This window comes from Ursus arctos, unplaced genomic scaffold, assembly GCF_023065955.2.
Source record: "Ursus arctos isolate Adak ecotype North America unplaced genomic scaffold, UrsArc2.0 scaffold_3, whole genome shotgun sequence".
NCBI classification, from domain to species: Eukaryota; Metazoa; Chordata; class Mammalia; order Carnivora; family Ursidae; genus Ursus; species Ursus arctos.
In genome coordinates this window covers 88326171-88349930 of record NW_026622985.1, presented here as the reverse complement: position 1 = coordinate 88349930, position 23760 = coordinate 88326171, and the positions used below count along the sequence as shown (strand labels likewise).

At 46.5% G+C, this 23760-nt stretch overlaps 1 protein-coding gene across 3 annotated transcripts in view; it reads left to right on the top strand.

Annotated features, from left to right (window-relative positions):
• Positions 1–23760, top strand: part of HIPK2 (homeodomain interacting protein kinase 2) — a 184148-nt gene that overhangs the window by 37603 nt on the left and 122785 nt on the right. For all 3 annotated transcript variants that reach the window (XM_026512021.4, XM_026512011.4, XM_026512029.4), the window contains exon 2: positions 19665–20748. In XM_026512021.4, coding sequence (XP_026367806.1) covers positions 19665–20748 — 1084 coding nt within the window. The remainder of the gene's footprint in view (positions 1–19664; positions 20749–23760) is intronic.

Sequence of the window (23760 nt, the reverse complement as noted above, 5' to 3'; positions counted from 1 at the left end):
TTTTCTTTCTTTTTTTTTTTTTAAAGATTTTTATTTATTTATTCGACAGAGATAGAGACAGCCAGCGAGAGAGGGAACACAAGCAGGGGGAGTGGGAGAGGAAGAAGCAGGCTCATAGCAGAAGAGCCTGATGTGGGGCTCGATCCCATAACGCCGGGATCACGCCCTGAGCCGAAGGCAGACGCTTAACCGCTGTGCCACCCAGGCGCCCCTCTTGATGATTTTCATCCATGCATTGGGTGAAGAGTGGGGCGAAAGAGCAAATTGCAGAGTAGTTTCTACTTTTGAACTAACTGGTATTAGAGCTTATTCTCCCAGAGATTCCTGGTGACTTAATGGGATTTTATGGCATGAGTAAGCATGGAAACAGGTTCCCAGGCTGCTGACTTCACTTCCCTAGAGGTCCCCACATCCCCCCCTCCCAGTGATTTCTAGCATTTTGTGGGAGTCAGAGCTGGGCAACGAGAAATCAACAGGTTTATTCTTTTACCTTTCTTGTATTTGCCCCTTAGAACGTATTCTCATACTCTCTCCTACCTTTTATTTGGGTTCAGCATTTCTTGGAAGAAAAGAATACTTAGCAAGGTAAGAGTCACTGAAGAACGCGGTGGGAACCCTATATGAGCCATATAGTTTGAGCCAAGAAAGAAAAGGGAAAAGGATTCATGCAGAGAGAGTGGAAATGGAGCTGATGGTTCATTTTCTGCTTAACTAAAAAGGAATGAAAAGAGCTTGGCTGGCAGGGTCAGGACCACAAGGCGAGCAGTTGAGAGCCGTGTGGTGCAGGATAGCGGTGGAGTTTCGTCCTTCACCACCTTTTGAGAACTGATGTACAGGGACTTTGAGCACTGGGTCTGCTTGGCTCCCGTGGGGGCGGGGGGAGTAGATGGAGTGTATGTATTTGATGCTAGTGAAAGACCGAGAGCTCTCACTGCACCTGCCATCAGAAGGAACACAGAAATTTGGATGTTCTCCGTTAATATCTAACGTGTAACAACAGCTACCCTCATTGGCCAGATGGTTTTGATTGACCTGCGTGCTTCTAGAAGCGTTGCTGAGGGTCCACCCCGGCCTAGGGATTAAGGTTTTATGTTACCTGCTCGTGTACTCCTAGCTGCGGTAGCAGAGCATCGTTACAGGACAGTAACTCATAGACACAGTCTAGGAGCAGATTTCATTTGACTTCAGCTCTGGCCTTGGAGATGCGCTCATGGGGAATCTGGGAGGCTGGAAGGGTCATTGCCACAGCCGGACCCCTGTGAGCATCCTGGGGCTTCAGAGAGCCCCCAGGCCTGGCCATGAACCCCAGGGTGTGCCTTCTTCCACTCCTCCAAGGCAGCAAGGGCCCCTAGTTCTGTCACCTGTCACCACGGCCTTGCAGCATGCCGGATCCCTCTCCTGCCCTCTCCCTTCTTCCCCGCCAGTCACCAGGCTTTAGATTGCTCCTTCAGTCTCTTGTCTGTGTCCTCGGCTTACATGCCCACCAACCCCTCCTTTCATTCAGGATCTTACCCCCTCACAGATGCTCCTCCGGGCGGGCTGGGAGCCTCTCGGTACTGGCCACGCAAGGCCGTGTTCCATTCAGCGGCCTGAGTGGTCCTCTCCTCCCTTGCAAACACCTCTCACGACTCCTCGACTACTCGCTGCTGCAGGATAAAGCTGAAACCACATCTCACTGCAGCTTGTCTTTCCAAATGCGTGTGCCACTCCCTACGGGAGCCCTCAGCTACGTGCAGACATCCTAATTCTTCCTGGTGTTCCCTTCAGATAGGGCTGTTCCTGTTGGATCTGAGGTTATCTTATTTTTATATTGTATCTGCAAACTATTCCTGGTCCTGGGGGAAGTAGATGGCTTATAAATCTTAAGTAAAAATGGGTTTAGTCTTATTCCCTAGCTGCGATACGTGTCTTCTGATGCGCTGGTCTGCGCTTCAGCTCACCCCTGCTTCCTCTTGGGCTGCTCTGCCCTGTGCCCCGTCCTCCCTCCAAACCCTGCAGTGACAGTCACGACGGCCCCACATAGTCAGTTATTTGTTCTCACAGCCCTTGGGGTGGTACTTGAACATAGTAGGCTCTCAGCAGACATTTCTGGATGCTCACCGTGGCCTCTCGAATCCCCAGCCTGGCAGATCTGGAAGTTTGACTTCATTAATTCATCGAGGATTATGAGGTTCTGAAGGACTGACTCGTAGTAACTAATCCTATAGAAGACTGATTGATTAATCTGGATCATTACAGAGAGGCTAGGCGTGCTTAGGCATTTCCTCCTTGGTCAGAGAGGCCTTTCTGGAATCCCAGTGAGACATCAGGTTGCTTATTGAACATAGAATTTGAGCAAAAGGTATTATGTGTTTTTACAGGTAACTATAAATTATGAAAACGCTCTCTAGGGATATTTCTCTCCAAAGAACCTGAATCAGGCATCTGAAATCAAATACCCCCTCTCTCTCCCTTAACAATGAAAAATCTCAGACTTATTTATAGATTTCACTAAGATGACTGCCACTTATCATTGTAACATCATCCCTCTTTATTTTGGTATGTTCATGTTACAGTTCCCAAGTTTATAGATATTCTCCTTAATTACATTTTAGGACGATTATGTTTGAGTCACCAGTATGACAGCATCTTAAATCCGGGTTTTGTAATTCCTGAGCATTCCTTCTTTTGGGATCTGCAGAGCTCTGTTCGTAAGTTAGTCTAGCATAGCCCCTCTACTCACGTGGGGACTGAGGCTGTGCACCAATTCTGGGAGTCTCAATCTAAAACCCCATATAAGTAAGGAGTCCAGAATAGTGTCTGTCCATCCATTAATGAATCAGTGGTACCCTGGGTGTGGGAGCAAAGCTATTTTTAAGCCCATTGCTGACTTCAGAGATAAAGAGGGTACAGAATGTGCCTCGCCAGGCTTGTGAGCTTATCGTGAGTAATACCCATGGTTATTATGATGTCAGAACTTGAGTATTCTTTACCAAGAACATAAGCATTACATCATGCAATGGGGGGGCAGGGCGTGAAAGTCTGTTTTTCCCAGGAAGACAGCAGCAGAGTGCATAAGCTGGTGTTCCCAGTAGGGCACATAGGCCTGAATGCAGCCATGCCAAACTCCCGTGGTCTGTTCGAAGAGCAGCTTCCCATTTCAGGGACTAGGATGTCATCTGTCTCCAAGTTTCCAAACCACATAAGGCATGTGTGATGGAGGATCCTGTGCCTTCCCCTTGTTTGGGAACATGATTGCGTGGGGGTTAGCGTGTGCGCACCTGAAGTCACTAATGGCTCTGTTCCGCAGAGCTTTTCCACAGGGCACAGAAACGATGCCTAAATGTGGAAGGTAGGGACTGAACCACTTAGAATTTTTAAGTTGTCTCTAAAAACGCGTGCTCTGCTTTGGATGGGTGAGCCCGATGAGCATCCAAATATAATTACACTCGACCTCATTAATTCAGACTCATTTGGGATAGCAGCATTACAGAATATGCCAGTGCTAGTTGGGATGGGCTATGTTATACTGTGGCAGCAACAACCCCCACATCTCAGGGACTTCAAACCACAAAGGTGTGTTTCACTACCATGCTGCAGGTGCACCTGGTGGGGACTTCGCCAGGGTCTCTGCTCCTCGTCATCCTCGTTCAGTTCGCGGACGACGGCGCCTCCGCCCCTGGATCGTCGCTGGCGGGCGGATCCAATAGGCAGATCGCACACTGGCTCTGCACAGCCTCTGCGCAGAAGCGACACTTCACGCTGACTTTTTATTGGCCAAAGTTAAGCATATGGCCAAGGCTAACTCTTAAGTTACTTGGCTTGGGATATCTGAGTCATAGCAGGGGTTTTCGTAGTGAAGGGCCCAGGACAATTTATGGGGATACAGAAGAAAACATGGGAAATATATTTTATCTCATCCTTTTAAATTTTTCTGTTTTTGTGTTTTTAGTAAGCATACTATGGTAGTAAGAGAGAGCATATATAATTTATTAAAAATAAATATCACATGTCTTAGAAGTGTTCAGTTTTTTAACCAAGTGCTCCATCAAAAAAGATTGTAGTTTATGTAATAGATACAAATCTGCAGTGAATATGTTGTACTTAGAAACTGGGTCCCATCACCTCACACCTGTCTATATGGCTAGCATCAAAAAGACAACAGGTGCTGGCAGAGGACGTGGAGAAGTGGGAACTCTCGTGCCCTGTTGGGAGAATGTAAATTTAGGTGCAGCCACCATGGAAACAGTATGGAGGGTCCTCAAAAAATGAAAAATACAGCCACCATATGATCCAGCAGTTCCGCTACTGGGTATCTATCCAAAGAAAACAAAACCACTAATTTGAAAGAATATATGCACCCCTGTGTTCATTGCAGCATTATTTACAAGAGCCAAGATATGGAAACAACCCAAGAGTCCAGGTGATGAATGGGCAAAGAAGATGTCACACACACACACACACACACACACACACTGGAATACTACTCAGCCATAAAAAAGAATCCTGTCATTTGTTACAACATGAATGTACCTTGAGGGTATTATACTAAGTGAAATAAGTCAAACAGAGAAAGACAAATACCACATGAATTCATTTATATTTGGAATCCAAAAAGCAACAACTAACCAACCAAAACAAAACCCAGACTCACAGATACAGAGAATAGATTGGCATTTGCCAGAGGGGAGGGGGATGGGGGGATCGGGGAAGGGGATTAAGAGCCACAAACTTCCAGTTATAAAACAAACAAGCCACAAGGATATAATGTAGGCGTGGGGAAGATGGTCAGTAAAACTGTGTTAACTCTGTAAGGTGACAGATGGTAACTAGATTCTTTGGTGATCTTGTTACAGTGTATATAGATGTTCAGTCGCCATGTTGTGCACCAGACTGATACAATACCGCGTGTCAGTTATACCTCAATAAATTAAAAAAAGAAAAGGAACTGGATCCTGGTTATGACCAGGGGTAGAACTTTTTTTTTTTAAGATTTTTTAAATTTATTTGAGAGACTGTGCACGAGCGGGGGGAGGGACAGAGGGAGAGGGAGAAGGAGGCTCCCCGCTGAGCAGGGAGCCCGATGCAGGGCTCCATCCCAGGACCCCGAGATCATGACCTGGCGCTCCAGGGTAGAACTTTTGTAGAAAACGTTCCAAGGAAAAGAATGCCTGTGTTTTTTAGGTAAAGTGGGTAAAATACAGGCTCTCTGTCTGAACCTTCTCAAGCTCTTGAAGTTTCCCGGGCATCCTCTATCAGAGTCGTTGGAAGTTGCTTTCTTGTTAACCTTGTTAACCTACCTTTCCTCCCAGAATAGCATTTGAGACAAGTAACAGATGAGTCCCAGTTCACTGTTTTTCTGTTTCCTTTGTCTGTCAGAAAATAGCATACCGGACCCGTTGTATGTGGCAGGCACTGTGCTGAGTACTGGGAGCGCCAGTTTTCCCCACAGAGAGCCAGTGTGTCGGTTGTGTTGTATGTTAGGCCTTGGGGAGCCAGCCAACCTGGCTGTCCTCACGGTCCTTCCCTTCCCCTGAGTGCTTCGTTAGGGCTTACGTCCTGCCAGGCATTGTTCTAGGCACTTTGTATGTATTCACTCCTTTAGTCCTCACCAGGACCCCCTGAGAAGCTACTACTATCTCCATTTTACAGATGAAAACACTGAGGCAAATAGAGGCTGTCTAGTGTGCTGAGACCGCACAGCCAGCAAGGGGCAGAGCCTGCATCCGCTGTGGCTGCTGGGAACCAGAGACAATCTGGAATGAGCTCTTGGAACAGAGACCCCTAGTAAGCCCCCGCCAGCAGGTGCCTTCCTGCGTTAGGAGGCAGGACGCCGGCCAGCTCTCCTGCAGGTTGGCCATGCTGCCGGGGGAAGGCTCCCCTCTGCAAGAACTGGGGGGGTCAGAGTGAGCTCCTCCCCTCAGTGCCGTGTGCCGGTGGCCCAGCGCTGTGCGGTGTTGGCTAGTGACCACACCAGGACTGGTTTGATGACAGTGACTCATAGCATGGAAATGCCCTTGCAGCAGACCAAAGAGCCCGCTTTAATCTGTACAGCTTAGAATCGGCCCCTGGCTGCCCTGCCAAGGGGCTCCTCTCCCAGCTTTCACACCCACGCGTCCACACACAAATACCTGTTTGAATGGTGTGAAGAAGACATGTCGCCTCTTTATGGTGTTTCTCGCGTCCAGAGCACATCGCTGCGCTGCTTTATTATTCGGGGTGTGCTCCCGGTGCACTTGGCACTTGCCAGGCCCTTTCTCACCTTCCTCCCATCTTTTATTTCTCCTTTTCCTCCTCCCCTGCCTTCCTCCCCGTGTCGCCTGCCTGCTTTCCACCCATTTCTCTGACTTTTCTTCCTTGGTGTCTTCCCACCTTCCTTCTCTTTCCACCGTGGGAGCGGCGCTTCCTCTCCCTTTCCCAAAACGATCTCTAATTGAGTTTTGTCAGGTGTCAGTTAAAGCAACGGAGAGGAGTGAAGAGACAGCAGGGAACAAAGGAGCCGCGAGGTAGACTTACTGTTGTGAACATTGAAGTCAAGGCAGAGGGGTTCACCCCTGTGCCTCCGAGGAGGGCGGGCGGGATCCTGGGTTTGAAGAGAACCCCGGGGGAGAGGCCTGCGTTCGCTTGGCTGCATCGGCGCCACTGTCTGCATGACTTCTTTCACAAAGTTCTCTTTGCGGGGAGATAACAGCCCACGAGAGGGAGACTCACGGAAATACATAAACATGAACCCAGAGGCAGCCCACAGGTGCTGCAGCGGGAGCAGACTGCGGATGGCGGGCCTTTGTCCTGGTTTCTTTGTGTGGCAGCAAGGCGTTGAGGCTGAAACAGGGCGGGTCTGAGGACATACGGGCCCGGACGCCCTCACCGCTGGTGCACGGCCACTGAGCACAGACCGAACTTTCGCAGGCTTTCGGTCCACATTCTGTTGTTTCGAAGTCAAAACGTGGGTCATGGTGAACACACACATTTGCGTACAAAGAGGAGGTGTTTTGTACCCTGGTGGGATCGGTAACTAAGACAAAGGAATAAGGCTGATGATGCTTCTAGTGCTTTTCAACCAGGAGGCATCAAAGACGGACGCTAAGGGCATTCCGCCAGCGAGACCTTGCAGTTGTTATAGACACTTTATCACAAATTGCACACACACACACATTTTTTCATTGTAATACATCCTGAATTGTATTACAGAGTGTATTAGTTTCCTAGTGCCACTGTCATATTAAAGTACCCCAGACTGGCTTAAAACAACCTCAGTTTATTCTCTCATAGTTCTGGAGGCCGAAAGTCTGAAATCAAGGTGTCACCAGGTCCTGGCACCCACTGAGACTCTGGACAGAGCCTTCCTTGCCTCTTGCTAGCCTCGGGTGGCTCCTGGAGGCCCTCAGCATGCCTCGGCTTGCGGCCGCCTCTTGCTGATCTCTGCCTTTGTCACTGTGTGGAATTCTCTGTGTGTCTGTGTCTTTCCTCCTCTTCTTTTAAGGACACCAGTCATACTGGATTAGGAGTCACCTTCATGGCCTCATCTTACCTTAATCACATCCTATTTCTAAAGAAGGACACATTTGCAGGTATTGGGGGTTAGAACTCCAGCATATCTTTTGAGGGGACACATGGTAATAGAATTACATAGAGTAATGGAACTTACATACTTTTTTGGTCTAAAAGAGAATTGGCAGTGGCACAGTATTAGAACACCAAATGGGAGGGAGCATAGTCAGTTTCCAGTCGTGATCTCTGAGTGTGCCGTGCATTTCTGAAGGTGAGCCTAGGTAAGCTCAAAAAGACAAATCAGTTGTGGGCTGAGCATGGAATGAGTAAGGGCTAAGTAAGTAAGACACTTGCTTTTACTTTACAATATGATACCAAACATTTAAGAAGAACTAATTCTTTTTTGCATGAAAGAGTAAAAAGCCTACCAGATTTTTAGTCTTGAATTAGACTTCATGAGACATTTCTAAAAGATAGAAAAATTGATGGGGTGGCTGGGTGGCTCATTTGGTTAAGCGTCTGTCTGCCTTTGGCTCAGGTCATGATCTCAGGGTCCCGGATTCGAGCCCTCCGTCTCCACGCAGAGAGGGGAGTCTGCTTGTCTCTCTCCTTCTGCCCACCCCCGCCCATGCTCTCTCTCTCAAATAAATCTTTTTAAAAAAAGAAAAATTGAGTCTGAGGCTCACATAGCATTACCAGACATGTGCCAGGCTCCCCAGTACCTGTGCTAGTTCTGGCTTCCTCGTTTCTTGAGGCGGTCAGTCGTGATTTTGGAACAGTGGTAAGGGGAGGGGGATGCTGATGAGAGGGAGTGGCTGAAAGATTCAGGCTTTTGCAAAGATTTGTGACATAAACACCTGGAAATTAATACCATTGCAAGTTTAACTGTCTCATTTAGAATGTTTCGGGAACAAAAGGAGCATCCTTCTAGATCTTTGGAAAATGTGTATTTGAATGGAGTTCGTCTGTGTTGAAACCAGAAGTGTAGCTGGTTGTGTTTTTACACTTTGTGGATATTTACCCTTTCCATCCCGCCACGTTTGTTTAGAAGGGTTATTTTCTTGGGGCGCCTGAGTGGCTCAGTCATTAAGCGTCTGCCTTCGGCTCAGGGCGTGATCCTAGCGTTCTGGGATCGAGCCCCACATCAGACTCCTCTGCTGGGAGCCTGCTTCTCCCTCTCCCACTCCCCCTGCTTGTGTTCCCTCTCTCCCTGGCTGTCTCTCTCTCTCTGTCAAATAAATAAATAAAATCTTTAAAAAAAAAAAAAAAAGAAGAAGAAGGGTTGTTTTCTTGAGATCCTCAGTTGGAAGGAAAATGCAAAGTTGGGAAATGTAACAGCCTCTACAGGCTCTGCACTAAAAAGGACAGTGTGGGGCGCCCAACTCGTGACTTCAGCTCAGGTCATGACCTCGGGGTCATGGGATCGAGCCCATTGGGCTCCATGCTCTGGGGAATCTGCTTTTCTTCTCCCTCTGCTCCTCCCCCACATGCACTCTCTCTCTCTCATAAATAAACAAATAAAATCTTAAAGAAAAATAAAAGGACAGTATGCATAGCAGAAGGGAATTAGTGCATGTGAGACGAGACTGACCCAAGGAGGAAGTGGAAAAGGAAACTTCCATCCCATGCCCAGCCCACAAATGATTTCATGGCCTACTTCAGAAATGTTTGATCCACCCAGAGTTAGCACTATAAACTTAGCTGACTCTTTTCCCACTTTGGTGTTATTAATGTGTCACTGCTAACTCTCCTTTATACCAAAGTTGACAAAGTCAACTACAATTATTCCTCAATATACATTACAAGTACATCCCCTGTATGGCCTTTTCCAGAAACACTGCAACTTACACTGGGGCGAATTTAATTTAAAATAACCACTTTTCTTTTGCTTTGTTTCCATATGTAATATTTGACTAATTGAAATGCCCTTGTAGGTCCTCTGAGGCAAAATATAGGGAAATCACAAAAGAAATGTCTTCTTTCCAAGGAGGGAAGAACAAGGAGAGTTCTTTTGGAATATTCTGACTCTGTATCCTGAGAAAATTATACTGTTGTGAAATGCTTTTTGTTTCCTTGAACCTGTCGTTATGGGTTGAATTGTGCCCCCCCCCCCCAAATTCACTTTTTCCCTAACTCCCATTACTTCAGAATGTGACCTAATTTGGAGGTAGAATCTTTACAGAAGTAATCAAGTTAGAGTAAGGTTGTTAGGGTGGATTCTTTTTTTTTTTTTTTTTTAAGATTTATTTATTTATTTATTTGATAGAGATAGCCAGCGAGAGAGGGAACACAGCAGGGGGAGTGGGAGAGGAAGAAGCAGGCTCCCAGCAGAGGAGCCCGATGTGGGACTTGATCCCAGAACGCCAGGACACGCCCTGAGCCGAAGGCAGACGCCTAACGACTGTGCTACCCAGGCACCCCCAAGGGTGGATTCTAATACAACGTGATTGGTGTCCTTATAAAAAGGAGGAAATTTGGACACAGACATGCATAGAGAGAAGAGGGAGTGAAGGCACAAGGGAGAAGACAGTCTCCTACAGACCATGGAGAGCCTTGGAATGGATCCTGGGAACAAGTCCTCAGAAGGAACCAAACCTGCCAACACCTTGATCTTGACTTTCAGCCTTGATCCTGCATTTCTGTTGCTTAAGCCACCCAGTCTGTGGTCTTGTGTTCTAGCAGCCCTAGGAAACTAATACTCCTGGTGTAGAAGTTTAGTGTTTTGTTTTGTTTTTTTAATAATTAGAAGTCTTAATGCAACTATGGTTTTAAAAAGGAGTTTTTGAGTTATTTTGTTTTATTTCACTGGTTTCCTGGAGAAAGAAACTGAAAAGCATGTGTGTCTTCCCTTCAACCCAGCAATTGCAATACTAGGTATCTATCCAAAGGATACAAAAATAGTGACTCAGGGGCACCTGCATCCCAATGTTTATAGCAGCAGTGTCCACAATAGCCAAACTATGGAAAGAGCCCAGATGTCCATCGACAGATGAATGGATAAAGAAGATGTGGAGTGTGTATATAGACATATACAATGGAATATTACTCAGCCATCAAAAAGAATGAAATCCTGCCATCTTCAGTGATGTGGATGGACTAGAGGGTATTATGCTAAGCGAAATAAGTCACTCAGAGAAAGACAAATACCATATGATTTCACTCATATGTGAAATTTAAGAAACAAAACAGATGAACTTCAGCGGGGAAGGAAAAATAAAATAAGATAAAAACAGAGAGGGAAGCAAACCATAAGAAACTCTTAACTCTAGGGGACAAACTGAGTGTTGCCGGAGGGGAGGTGGGTGGGGGATGAGGTAACTGGATGATGGGCATTAAGGAGGGCTTGATGTAATGAGCACTGGGTGTTGTGTGCAACTGATGAGTCACTAAATTCTACCCCTGGAATTAATAATACATATATGTTAACTAAGTTGACTTTAAATAAAATTTAAAAAAAATCATGTATGACTTAATGGTATCATTCTAAACCAGAATTATATTGGATTGGTGATTTTCAGATTGCCTGATAACAACTGGTAACATGGCCTCCGTATAATCCATTGGTGGACCACATGCCCTTAACCACTGCAGTGAAAGGCTGGTTTCTCCATAATGGTTTATGGCTTAGTTCAGGCAATATGGCAGAGTCACGGAAAGGTGAATTTGAGAGAGGCTCAAAGCTGTTATAGGTGAGGTTAGCAACTTTCAGAAAGAAATAAGTCTGAACATGAGAGGAGCTGGTTTCAACACAGAACAAGCCAGTAGGTAGGTAGATTTTGAAAGTCCTGAGGAGAATCACATTTCTTGGAAAAGGAGATAACATGGTACATTTGGTTCTCTTCCCAGCAGAGCACCCCTTCTTTCTCTCCTCTCGACCCTGTGGAAAAAGAGGGCTATTGGCTTATCTCCAGCCAGGCCCAGTAGCTCTTTCTCTGTTTTCATTCTCCAGGATCAATCCATTAATTGTGTTTATCATCATTTTATCCTTGACTTTTCCCTGTGACTCATAGTTTCCTCCTCATACTATTTGACCACGTCTGTGCCCCCAAGGATTTCTTTATTTGCCATCTGCTCTACTTTCCACACCATTTCTCCTGGGAAACAGCTTTACCCACATGGATTCCATTTCCATCTAGGTGTTTTGTTTTTTTGTTTTGTTTTGTTTTTAAAGATTTTATTTATTTATTCGACAGAGATAGAGACAGCCAGCGAGAGAGGGAACACAAGCAGGGGGAGTGGGAGAGGAAGAAGCAGGCTCATAGCAGAAGAGCCTGATGTGGGGCTCGATCCCAGATCGCCAGGATCGCGCCCTGAGCCGAAGGCAGACGCTTAACCGCTATGCCACCCAGGCGCCCCTCCATCTAGGTGTTGATGGCAGCCCTTAGGTCAACATCTCTAGCCACGACCTCTCATCCATTCTCCTGTCGTGGGTTGTTTGTGTTTTTTTGTTGTTTTGTTTTGTTTTTCAGTGCATAGAGAACATTTCCTCTATGTTCTTATAAATGCCTACAAAGAAATCTATCCAAAATAGAGCTCTTCCAGCTGGACTGTCCTCTCAAAATTGGCAACTCCATTCCTTTCTTAGTCTCTTTGGGATGTGAACTTTTGATTTCAGTCTTTTCCCCTTTTGGTATATTTGTCACTTCATCCTGCTGATCTTTGTTTAGCAATATTTTTGGCTACGTCCCTTTGTCTTTGGCATATGCGTGAGCTGATTCAGGGTTACCCTTCCCTCTTCCCCCTCTGATTAATCCTGTGCAAGGTTAGCGTACCCTATTGAAATCCATTCTCTTTTCAAAATGGTTTATCCTCATTCAAGATTCAACTTGGCAAGTGGGGACTAGATGCTGATTGTCAATGACCAGCGGCCCCTGACATCTTAACTTTAGTAAGTTAAGCAGTTCCTTGCCTCAGAGTTTCAGGATGATTAGTCCAACTCTGAATATTTCAACTTGGATACCTTCTCAGTGCTCGTAATTCAACTTGTGGACAACCTATTCTGTTATCCCCCCCCCCCCCCACTGAGATAGCTTTGGTTCTGCTTCCCATCTTTCCTGTTACCATCATGAAACCCCACTCCTTTGAGTCTCCCAGACTTACTGGATTCCTCTCTCCTTTGCCCTTACAGCCCACCTGTTAGTGTTGTCTTGCCTTTTCTTCTCTGCAAAGTCCTATGTTTCTGCTCCTTCCTTTCTATTTTCTCCGGCAGTTCCTTAGTCCAGAACCTCACTGCCTCCCCCTCTCTGGACTGCTGTGACAGCCCAGATCATCTTACTCCAGACTAAAGCTCCGTCCACTGTGCCACTCTACATCGGATAAGTGAAGTTTACCTCTTTAATGAGGGACATTTAATTTATTTGAGCAATTTTTTTAAAGATTTTATTTATTTATTTATTTGACGGACAGCAAGCGAGAGAGGGAAGACAAGCACGGGGAGTGTGAGAGGAAGAAGCAGGCTCCCAGCGGAGGAGCCCAATGCGAGGCTCGATCCCATCACGCCCTGAGCCGAAAGCAGACGCTTAACGACTGAGCCACCCAGGCGCCCCCATTTGAACAATTTTGAATGGTCATATTTCTCAGATGTCATTGGAAGCAGATGATACAGAAACGGTAGATGACTTAGGATCATCGTCGTGGGTGCCCGTCATCTTAGCAGGTGGCGTACCCCGTACTTTACATCTGTCGCTTCTCACATGTCCGCTTCTGTTTCTCCTTGCCTGTTTTTGTACCTGTCTCCTTGTTTAGTGCTTCTAGTCTGAGAACCTACAAAATAAAGAAGAACGGTTAATAGCATGGATCTGAGAGTCAGGCAGACCTCAGTTCAAGTCCCATCCCTGCTCCTAGTAGCAAAGTGACCTTGGGCCAACAAGATCATCTCCCAAACTTCCATTTACTTATCTGTAAAACAGGGAAGATGTACTTCACCCTGCAGTTGTGGGGTGTAAGCCCCTGGAGTCTGGCCCAGAGAGCAAAGTCAACGATAGCCGGGTGAAGGCTGAAGGTTTGAAGTGAGTGGCAGTAGTGGTGGGGATTCCTGCCAGCTTTATGGAGTATTCAGAACTTAACTTCTAGAAGATCGAAGTTATCAGAAGATGACAATTCTGGATAAGTAGGCTCTTGGTGCACAGGGTTGTTGATCAGTTTCGCATTTGCTGTTGAGTTGCTGCTATATAAATACTCCTACATTGTTGTCTCTAAGCAAAGCCTAGACTTCTGAGGGCGTAGGCCGTAGGGCTAGCTGCTCCCCTCAGTTTGCTTACACCGGTTAGCAGGCTCTGGACCAGTGTCCTCCTGCCTTTCAAAAGATACCCCATTTTTCTAACCTCAGCTGAAGTCTTAGCTCCTCCAAGCTCCTGTCATGTTTACTTTGGCAAGTTACTTATGTTGCTTAGAATTGCCAGTTGTTCTTTATAATTTGCAATGAATTTGGCAACCCCCATGGGATTTTAAGCTCCTTTAGGGCAGTGCCGACGTGTTGGATGTCTTTGTGTTTCCTTTTGCGCCCAACCCCAGGCTTTTTTATATAGAGGATCCTTTATGAAATCAGTAGTATTGTTGTTGTCATTATTGATGAAAGAATTCTATAGGGCTTTGGTTGATCCTAAACTGTGCTCTGATGGAATACACTATACATTTAACATTACACAACTAGTGGATAAACAGACTTTGATTGAAAACAGTATCAAAGCCCCAGAGACGTTGAGTATACACTATTTTGGAAATGTATCATTTAAAATTGGCTAATCTGAAATTATCTTTGCACTACTTGTGAAATATAAACTTGATAAGCAGGATGACTATCATTAAAATTTTATGAATATAGTTTTGTATGTCCATGAAGACTTTTTTTTTCTAGTACTTTTCAACCCCTGAGGCATTGAATTATCATGTTATACAGGGTAATCAAGAGTTTTTCAGGTTAACCCTTTTCTAGATGTTTAAAAATGTCCATTCAGGTGCATATTTGTAACATTCATGTATTTTTGACATTCCTTTTGACATATTCTACAAATTGTATTAAATAATGGGGTTTATAAGACAGGTATGGCATCCCGTTGGGTATGGGACTTAATCCTTCGAGTTCCTGATTGTTTCTGTCAAATACTGATTATTCAGCAGAAGCATGTATCAAAGGATTTGGGGGAGCAGGGGGAAATTTGTACTTCTTACACTAAGGTGCTCACAATTGTGTTCTCTTTAATAATGTTAACTGGATTCTGCATGGTAATCTATTTCACATCTGCCAAACCACAGGTAAACTTTATCCACTGCTGAAAATGGTGCCATTATTTTACTTATAATTCCTTCTTTCAAGCTTTGGTAGAATTCAGTGAAATTGAGTTCAATGTAATTTCTTTTTAAATCATAGTTGAACCCTCACTCATCTCCATGGTTTCACCAGAGTCTGATCTTCCAGTAGATAATTTTGGGGTGGTGAAATGGAAAGGAAATGTACTCAGATGTGAAGCAACTTTTCAGTTCATCTAGTTGTGAAATATAAAATTATGAGGAAACCAAGCAAATAAGTTGGGGGGGGGGGAGAGGACTAAATGAGCCAGTCCTTTAATAAATGACATTAAAAAAAAAAATCTTATGAGTTAAGACTTCAAGAGAATCATGAAGATTTTTAGCTATTCTTATTTTTAGGTGGAAAAAATGACTCTTAGCCCTAGAAAACTGAATTTCTCATTAAACCATTTAGACAGAGACAAAGAGGCACGTAGAATTACCTTGATTTGAACTTCTAGAATCAGGGTCTGATTTTTCCACTCTGGGAGCCTAAACCCATCATTTGACTTGCTAGCTTTCAAAGTAGGACCCTTGTGAGAATGAATTGGAAAGGGTAACTCTGGACTGTCCCAGCAGAGTCTGGCATGTGCTCACCCTGTCCATAAAACATCTAGTCCAGAGCCTTGTATGTACATACTAGGTGCTCAAGATTTTAAAATCTGGAGAAGCATGATAACCCTGAGGAATAGTGTTTGAGTCTGAGGCAGCAGGCGTGGTGAAGGGCATTGCTAGCCATGCACATCTCCTCTCTGATCCTGGACATCCATCACCAGAGGTAGCCAGTGATGATTTCCACAATTTTATGACCCTTGGCTGTCATCCCAATAACAAATAAGTCATAAGCCATCCTCTTTCCATCTGTAAAATTCCACTTCTACACCCTGGCCTTTCTACCAAAATGTTTTTGAAACAGTGAAAATAGAAAAAAGAACCACTTCTCCTTTATGTAACATCAGCATATTTCCTCTACTGCCACCCAGCCCTTCCCTCCCCAAGTACTTGAGGATTGAGGAATGAGGAGCAAAAACTAGGTAGCAGAGGACAAAGGAAATGCTTATTTGTTTGGCCTCCAGTGGTTAAGTTACTAAAAGTCAAGGGATTGGTTATTTCTGTATTGTATACAGCATCTAAAACAATATGAATATTTAATACTGATAACTATAGGAAAAAACATTTTCAGTGTTATTGCAGAATTAGGGGGAGGTTGACTTGAACAAAAAGAGCAATAGGAAAGAACAGGTAGTGTAGATTCTGAATAAGCAAGCCAAATAGTCTCATCAGGCAGAAGGATGTATATGGAGGTATCATTTTGCATAGGTAGATATTGGAGTTCAGAATCCAAACAAGAAAGGAAGCCTCTGTCAGATCTACGGGATCAGGGTGAAGGTGGGGTTCAGAGCGTGTGTTGGGTGTCAGGCCAAGGCTGCTTTTGGGAAGTCAGAGCATGTCTGGGCTGAAGTACAGACAGAACATGAACGCTGACACCAGGACAGGAGCTGCCTAGCCACTGCCTTGGTTTTTAAAAAAGTCTTGGTTTGGGTGGGAAAATAGTGGCAGGTTTTTCTTTACTCTCTAGAGGGAGGCCGGGTTCCATAGGTACCTGTGACTGGTCATTGTTCTATAGCCAGAGAACTAAGCTCTCTGGGAGGCCTGGCCAGTTAGAGTACTTTATTCCATCAACTGAGTGCCTACCATGGGTGATAAACTTGGCTTAATACTGGGAAAAACACGAATGTGAGGTGTAAGCTGTAGCTCTTGGACCCAGAATATAGCCTGGTTATGGAAACATGACCTAAATGTGTAAGAAGTAAAATAGCACAGAAGATAAGTAATTCAGTTCAACAAGACAAAAGAGATTTTGCAAGTCAAAAGTGCAGTTTGTGGCCAAATGGATAGTACATATGGTACGTACTGTAGGGCAAGAGATATGGGAACGATCACTGTGGGTTGGAGAGGTCTGGGAAGAGGAGGGATTTGAATTGTCTAGTCTTTGAATAAATTGAGAGAAATGTTGAAGGCATGCCAGGTGAGGGAATGGTATAAGAGTGTGGAGGTAGGGCGTATAAGAGACATTCTAGAAACAGTGAGTAAAATAGCTTAATTCAAGTTGGGGGTTGAAGACAGTTACTAGCCGGAGATGAAGCCAACAAGGTAATTGAAGTTGAATATGATAGTGTTAAGTAAAAGAGTCCTCCACTTTATCATATAGACATTTAAGGAGTCATTGAAAGTTTTTGGACAGGGCGTCTGGGTGGCGTAGTTCATTGAGTGTTAAACTCTTGGTTTTGGCTCAGGCCGTGATCTCAGGGTTGTGAGATTGAGCCCCACGTCTGGCCCCTACTTGCTTCAGAGTCTGCTTAAGACTCTCTCTGCCCCTACCACATGCACTCACTCTGTCCATCTCTATCTCTATCTCTCACTCTAAAATAAGTAAATCTTAAAAAAAAAAAAAAAGAAAGAAAGAGAATGTTTTTGGACAGGGGAGTGATATGCTTAGAAATAGTCTAGGAAGTTAATCTGGCAGCTGAATATGGACAAATTAGAGGAAAAAAGATTGCTCAGGTAGACCAGATGTCTGTGTTTGGTCTAGTCCTACTAGAAAGCAATAAATGCTTTAACTATGGAAGTGGCAGCAAGAACAGAAATAGAGATGGATCCAAAAGACATTTTGAAAGAAGGAGAAATTATTGAGACTTAGCACCTTCTTGTCCATGGATAAAAGAAGAATCATCAAAGGTAAATCCACATTTTTGGAACCAAGTGACTAGAAGAATAGTCTATGAACAGAAAGGGGGATGTTAGAAAGAGGTGTGAGATGGTTAAATTTTTAGGAGAAGATAAGGGAGTTCAGCTTTGGAAGATAGCCTTTGATGTAGCAGGAGGCAGAAATATATTCGTGGAAGGTAAGAGGGAGAGCCTGGCCTGTCATGAAGGCAGGAGTTGCCAGCATAGACATGGCAGCTCAAACTGTCATGAATGAATGAATGAATGAATGTCTTCCAGAGAGAACAGAGTCAAAATGCTGGAAATGCCAACATTTTAAAGGAGGAAGAGGAAAAGGAACCACCGAGGCACACAGTGTGCAATCAAACACTAGAGGAGGAGATTACAGATTCTTATAAGCACAGATAAGAGCATCAAGAAGGAAGTTGTGGTCAGCGTATCAGATGTTGCAGGGAGGTCAGGGGGAATAGGGACTGACAAAGGCCCTTGGGTTAGGCAATTAGGAAGTCGTTTACCTTTAAGAACACAGAGCTATAGTGTGTGGGTGTGCGGGCGTGGGCAGTGTGAATTAAGGAGTGAGCCTTGAAGAAAAGGGATCATAAACCACTGATTACAGGTGAGAAGAAGGAAAAAATTGAAAGGGAAGAGTATGGGTTACTCCTCTTGGCTTTTAAGTTGGGAGTGTGCATGTTTGCACACTCATGAAGGCAGAAGAAAAAGATTAAGTCATTGATTCGCTCAGCAAATCTTTATTAAGTAGCTAGTAAGGACTTGGATCTTAATTAACAGGCAGAAATTGAAAGCTATAAGAGAAGGAGAGGACAATGGAGGGAACCAGAGAGGAGGAATCGTGAGAATGGGAGGAAATTTTGGTGTTGGAAAGAAGAGACACAGCTTCCTCTGAGACCGGAGAGAAGGAAGAAAGGACGGGGGTGGTGGACATAGATTCAGGAATGTTCTGAAGTGAAGAGAATAAAGGAAGAAAGCAAGGCTGCTGATGTTGGGCTCCTGGACAGAGTAGGAAGGTGTCTGCTGGGAGAGAAAAGGTGGCCTGGGTGACAGGGGACAGGGGTGGGAGGGAAAATATTAAATGACCACTCTAGGTAAGGCAAAGGAGTCAGCCATGAACACAAGGACGCTAGACACCAGTGGAGTTTGCTGGAAACCCTGCTGTCCTTGCACTTCTATGAGAGATGTTCAGCTGCAGTTAGATGAGGAGCCGTGTTTGTTTTTGCTTTCACCTTTAAGAACTTGCCTTTCTCATTGTCTTATTTTTTCTTGATAGATTTCTATGAATTTTTGTTTGTTTCTAGAATCACCGTAATTGTAAATTGTACAGCTATTCCAGGGTTACAGTCTTATAGTTTCTGCGGTTATCTCAATTGTGGCTGAGATGTTGGTATGAAGTAATAGTACTTTCTAGATAAACACATTGATAGATGAACTTAGCAAGAATAGTTAGTGAGTGGAGCCCATGAATGGTGCTACCTACTCCTCCCCTAAAATAAATAAATGTTTTAATGATATAAAACACATGAAATAAATGATAAAATGTTTTATTTAGGCCATCTAAATGAAAATATCAGACTGACTACTGATCTCAGCCCTGCAGAATTCGTTTAAGATGACTAAGATCCCAGGGGGTAATTTTGGTTCATCCAGAAGCTAGCGGTTCATGAGTGGCTCCATGATTGGACCTGTGTGGGAAGATGTTTCTTCAAGCAAGCTAACCTGGGATCTGTGACAAGGAGCACTAGACCATGTGGGACTTAGTATGTAACAGTTAAATGGGGCACCTGATACAGTCCTCAGTTTTAGTAGGATTGCAGCCCAGTGAGAATTGAGGAAGAATCTGTTTCTATTACTTACAAACAATATTTATAAAAAAATCAGTAATGAACGAAGTTCTGGTATTCTACTTCTGTATCTGCGTCTTGATTGTATTCCTGACTGACCCCACAGTTCTTCCACCTTCCTGATGGCGGCAGGCGGAACACTGGAACCCCTTGGCCCCACAAACCGAGTGGCCAGAATGTGCTTCCGGGGGGAATAGATTCACTTCCCCCACCTTGGCTCTGAAGTGGGAGGAAAGCTTTCGACAGGACCCACGCCCCTGCTCAGAACTGAGACGGAGCTGCTGAATTCATTCATTTAACGTAATTCGTTCCTTTGTCTCGTAGGTATGGCCTCACATGTGCAAGTCTTCTCCCCTCACACCCTTCAATCAAGTGCCTTCTGTAGTGTGAAGAAACTGAAAGTAGAGCCGAGTTCCACCTGGGACATGACTGGGTACGGCTCCCACAGCAAAGTGTATAGCCAGAGCAAGAACATACCACCTTCTCAGCCAGCCACCACAACCGTCAGCACCTCCTTGCCGATCCCAAACCCAAGCCTACCTTACGAGCAGACCATCATCTTCCCAGGAAGCACCGGGCACATAGTTGTAACATCAGCAAGTAGCACTTCTGTCACTGGGCAAGTCCTCGGCGGACCACATAACCTAATGCGTCGAAGCACTGTGAGCCTTCTTGATACCTACCAAAAATGCGGACTCAAGCGTAAGAGTGAGGAGATTGAGAACACAAGCAGCGTGCAGATCATCGAAGAGCACCCACCCATGATTCAGAATAATGCAAGTGGGGCCACTGTAGCCACTGCCACCACATCGACTGCCACCTCCAAAAACAGCGGCTCCAACAGCGAAGGGGATTACCAGCTGGTCCAGCATGAGGTGCTGTGCTCCATGACCAACACTTACGAAGTCTTAGAGTTCCTGGGCCGAGGGACGTTTGGGCAAGTGGTCAAGTGCTGGAAGCGGGGCACCAATGAAATCGTGGCCATCAAAATCCTGAAGAACCACCCGTCGTATGCCCGGCAGGGTCAGATCGAGGTGAGCATCCTGGCCCGCCTGAGCACGGAGAGCGCCGACGACTACAACTTTGTCCGCGCCTACGAGTGCTTCCAGCACAAGAACCACACGTGCTTGGTGTTTGAGATGTTGGAGCAGAACCTCTATGACTTTCTGAAGCAGAACAAGTTTAGCCCCCTGCCCCTCAAATACATTCGCCCCGTCCTCCAGCAGGTCGCCACAGCTCTGATGAAACTGAAAAGCCTAGGTCTCATCCATGCCGACCTCAAACCAGAAAACATCATGCTGGTAGACCCTTCCAGACAACCATACAGAGTAAAGGTCATCGACTTCGGTTCGGCCAGTCACGTGTCCAAGGCTGTGTGTTCCACCTACTTGCAGTCCAGATACTACAGGTAAGACCGCTTGCCCAGGCGCAGGAGATGCCGAGTGCCCCCTGGCGTTCACAGAGAGAGAGTGCGGCCGTGGTCAATGGTGGTGGGGGGGGTAAAATTATGCGCTACCAGTTGTTGCACTCAAGTGACCATAGTTTGGTCTGAAAATTAGGACATGCACGTGGAAATGATGGTTAGAAGCCATGTAAGAATGGAGCCAAGTAAGCTTCTCGGCATAGGTGTTCAGATTCTAGAGGGATTCCTGGAGGCCGGGGTGAAGGGCATGGCAGGGCAGTTTGGTCCTGGCGGATGGGGAGGATCTGGATGTGGGGAGGGTGGGCAAGAGGGGCACGCATTTTTGAAGTCACTGCCACAAGAACGTGCAAGACTGGCATGGGAGACAAGGAGGACACCCACGGGAGCCCATGAGGCCACAACAGGGAATCCGTAGGTGACGGCAGATGTGATTGAAAGGATGGGTTGGGGAATGGGTCTTAAATACCAGACTAAGGGGTTACAACTGTTTCCTTCAACATGGAGCAAGCACTGAGGCATTGGAACATAGCAGGGTGGTGAACAGGGAGTAGCAGGACGCAAGCGAAGCTGGAAGATGACTTTTATGTCCGTGGGGAAGAGGGAGGGTGGGAGGGAGGGTGTGGCCCAGGGGCCAGTCAGCCCATGCCTGTGGCGGAGAGCTCCGGGTTTGGTCAGGATGGAGGAGGCTTGTGGCAGCCTGGGTAGGGAGTGCAAGGCTCACATTCCGTCCCTCGGTCAACGAGGATTGACTGCACTACTAGCATGTGCCAGGCACAGTGCTGGGCACCGGGTACAGCACGACAGCGCTGGCAAGGCCCTTATCGTCCTGGAGTCTCTAGCAGACTGGCTCCCAGCCCCAGCTCCGCGTTACAGTCACCTGTGGGGGTGGGGGTGGGGGTGGGTCAGCGGTAGGGTTAAAAAATAACCCAGCTTGGATCCTAATCCTCACGAACTGAATCAGCCCCTCCGGGGGTGGGGTCCTGCATGGGTGTTTTTTAACGGCAGCTCTGGTGGGACCCAGATGAGAGAGAGCACTGGCTTCAGAGTCCAAGAAACCCAAGGTTGACCTGGATCCCCGCACTTGCTAAGCTGTGTGATGTGGGCTTGTTGCCTTGTTTCTCTGTGCCTTCACTTCCTTACCCATGAGCTGGGGAAGTCTGGTCACCAGCCTTGGGGTTGCTGGGGGAGTGGACCGCGGTGACATGGCCTGAGTGCTTCCCTCACTGTCCAGCTCGTGGTCAGTGCGTGAGGAGTGGAGAGAAATGGGAAATGGGAGTCTGTTCTGGGGAGACAGTGTTGGGCTGCATTTGAGTGAACATGGAAGTTGGCAAGAAACATCCTAAAACTCCGATGAGAAGATAGGACTGACACACATTTAAGAGGTCGTCATGTAGGCCATAAAAGCAGAGTCCCAAGACTCATGTGCCTGAGCCCTTGTGCCCTGACAGTCCGATCGGGGGTTGTGCTTTCTCCACACTTCCTTCCAGGCCACAGAGAAAGGCTGCAAAAGGTGCTAGAGCCGCGCACCCGGCCCCGAGGCTGACCTTCCCCTGTTTACCCATCCTCAGCCTGCGGGGCTCAGGAGATAACCTCACACCCCCATCCCTGGGAGGTCTGAGCCCCAGGTCACACCCCTGCCCGGACCTCATCCGATGGGGCCTTGCTTTGTCTCTGCTGCTGCCCCCCATCCCCCCATCTCCTGAGCTGCAGCAGCTCTTCTAGACTCTACTCCCGTACTTCTCCGGCCTTCCTTTCCCACTTCTTCCAGCAGCTGCGGCATCTCCCCGACGAAGGAGGAGCTTCTGCAGGCCTCTGCCTCCCTGCCTCCTACCTCCGTGCCAGCTCCAGGAGGGAAGGCTCTACTGCTCACTCACTTGCAGTCTGCTCTCGATCCCTCTGCTCTGGAGCCACATGGAGAGGGAAGCTGGGAGCCCAGTGCTGTGGCCGCGGAGGAGGGGGGCCTGGGCTTGTTGCTTGCAGGAGAGGGTCCTGCCTGAACCCCAAGGGAAGGGTTGAAGGAAGAGGATGTGCAGGGGTGAGACAGCAAGCACATGTTCTCTTTAGGAAGTGCCCTTCTTTAAAAGGTAGCTCTGGGTGGCATCGTCGCGGGTCACCTTCACAGGTCACCAGCCTGGCTGAGGAAGAGCTGGTGCTTGGGCTTTTAATACTCAGTTACCTGTTTTATTCACCTTCACTAGAAATTGAGCGTGGCGACTTGTAAAGAGACTTTTAAAAACTGTTCGAAAAGCAATGCGTATTGAGAGCAGAACTTGATGGATCAAGTAAGTTGGTTTCGGGATTCTTTATGTACTCAACGTCTTCTTGCCTTCTTGTGCCCACATGACACTTCCCACCCGCCTCCCACCAGAAGGTCTCTGCCCCTGGTGCCTGGGACCCAGCTCAGGGAGTCTGGTGGGTGTGGAAGGCTTGTTTGCAGATAGTCGTGGGGCTCTCCTTAGCTCTCCTCTCCCCGTCTTCCACCTCTGGCCCCTGCACTCCCATTTCCCTCAAAGGTCCTCCCTCTGGGTATATTACCCTCCTTCTTTAACCCTTAGGTGCCTATTGCCTAAAATTCTGGGCAGGCAAACCTCTTCCTCCTCGTGGTCACCTTGGCCAAAAGGACAAGTATCCTTTGGGTCCTTATGGTGGGCCTGCGTGTCCGGCTCCGGGTTCAAGGGCACAGTCCACATGGAAGCCAGCCCAGCTTTTCTGCCTCAGGTGATGCTTCATCCTGTCATTGGTCACCACGTTTACCACGTTCGTGCCCTCCCCAGGCGTCATCTGAACCCCAGAGTAGTTTGCTACTGTAGCGAGCAATGCAGATGCTTGAGGGCAGTCTTTGGGTCTGTCTGCGTTAGTCCTAGCTCTCTGTGAGGGACAGCCAACTCCGGGCCATGATTGTCAAGTTGATTTTCCCAATTGCTTTGCCTCTTACGGGGGTTGGGGGCAGGAAAAATCTCTACAGTTGTCCATTGTTGATCTGAAAAGGAAGACATT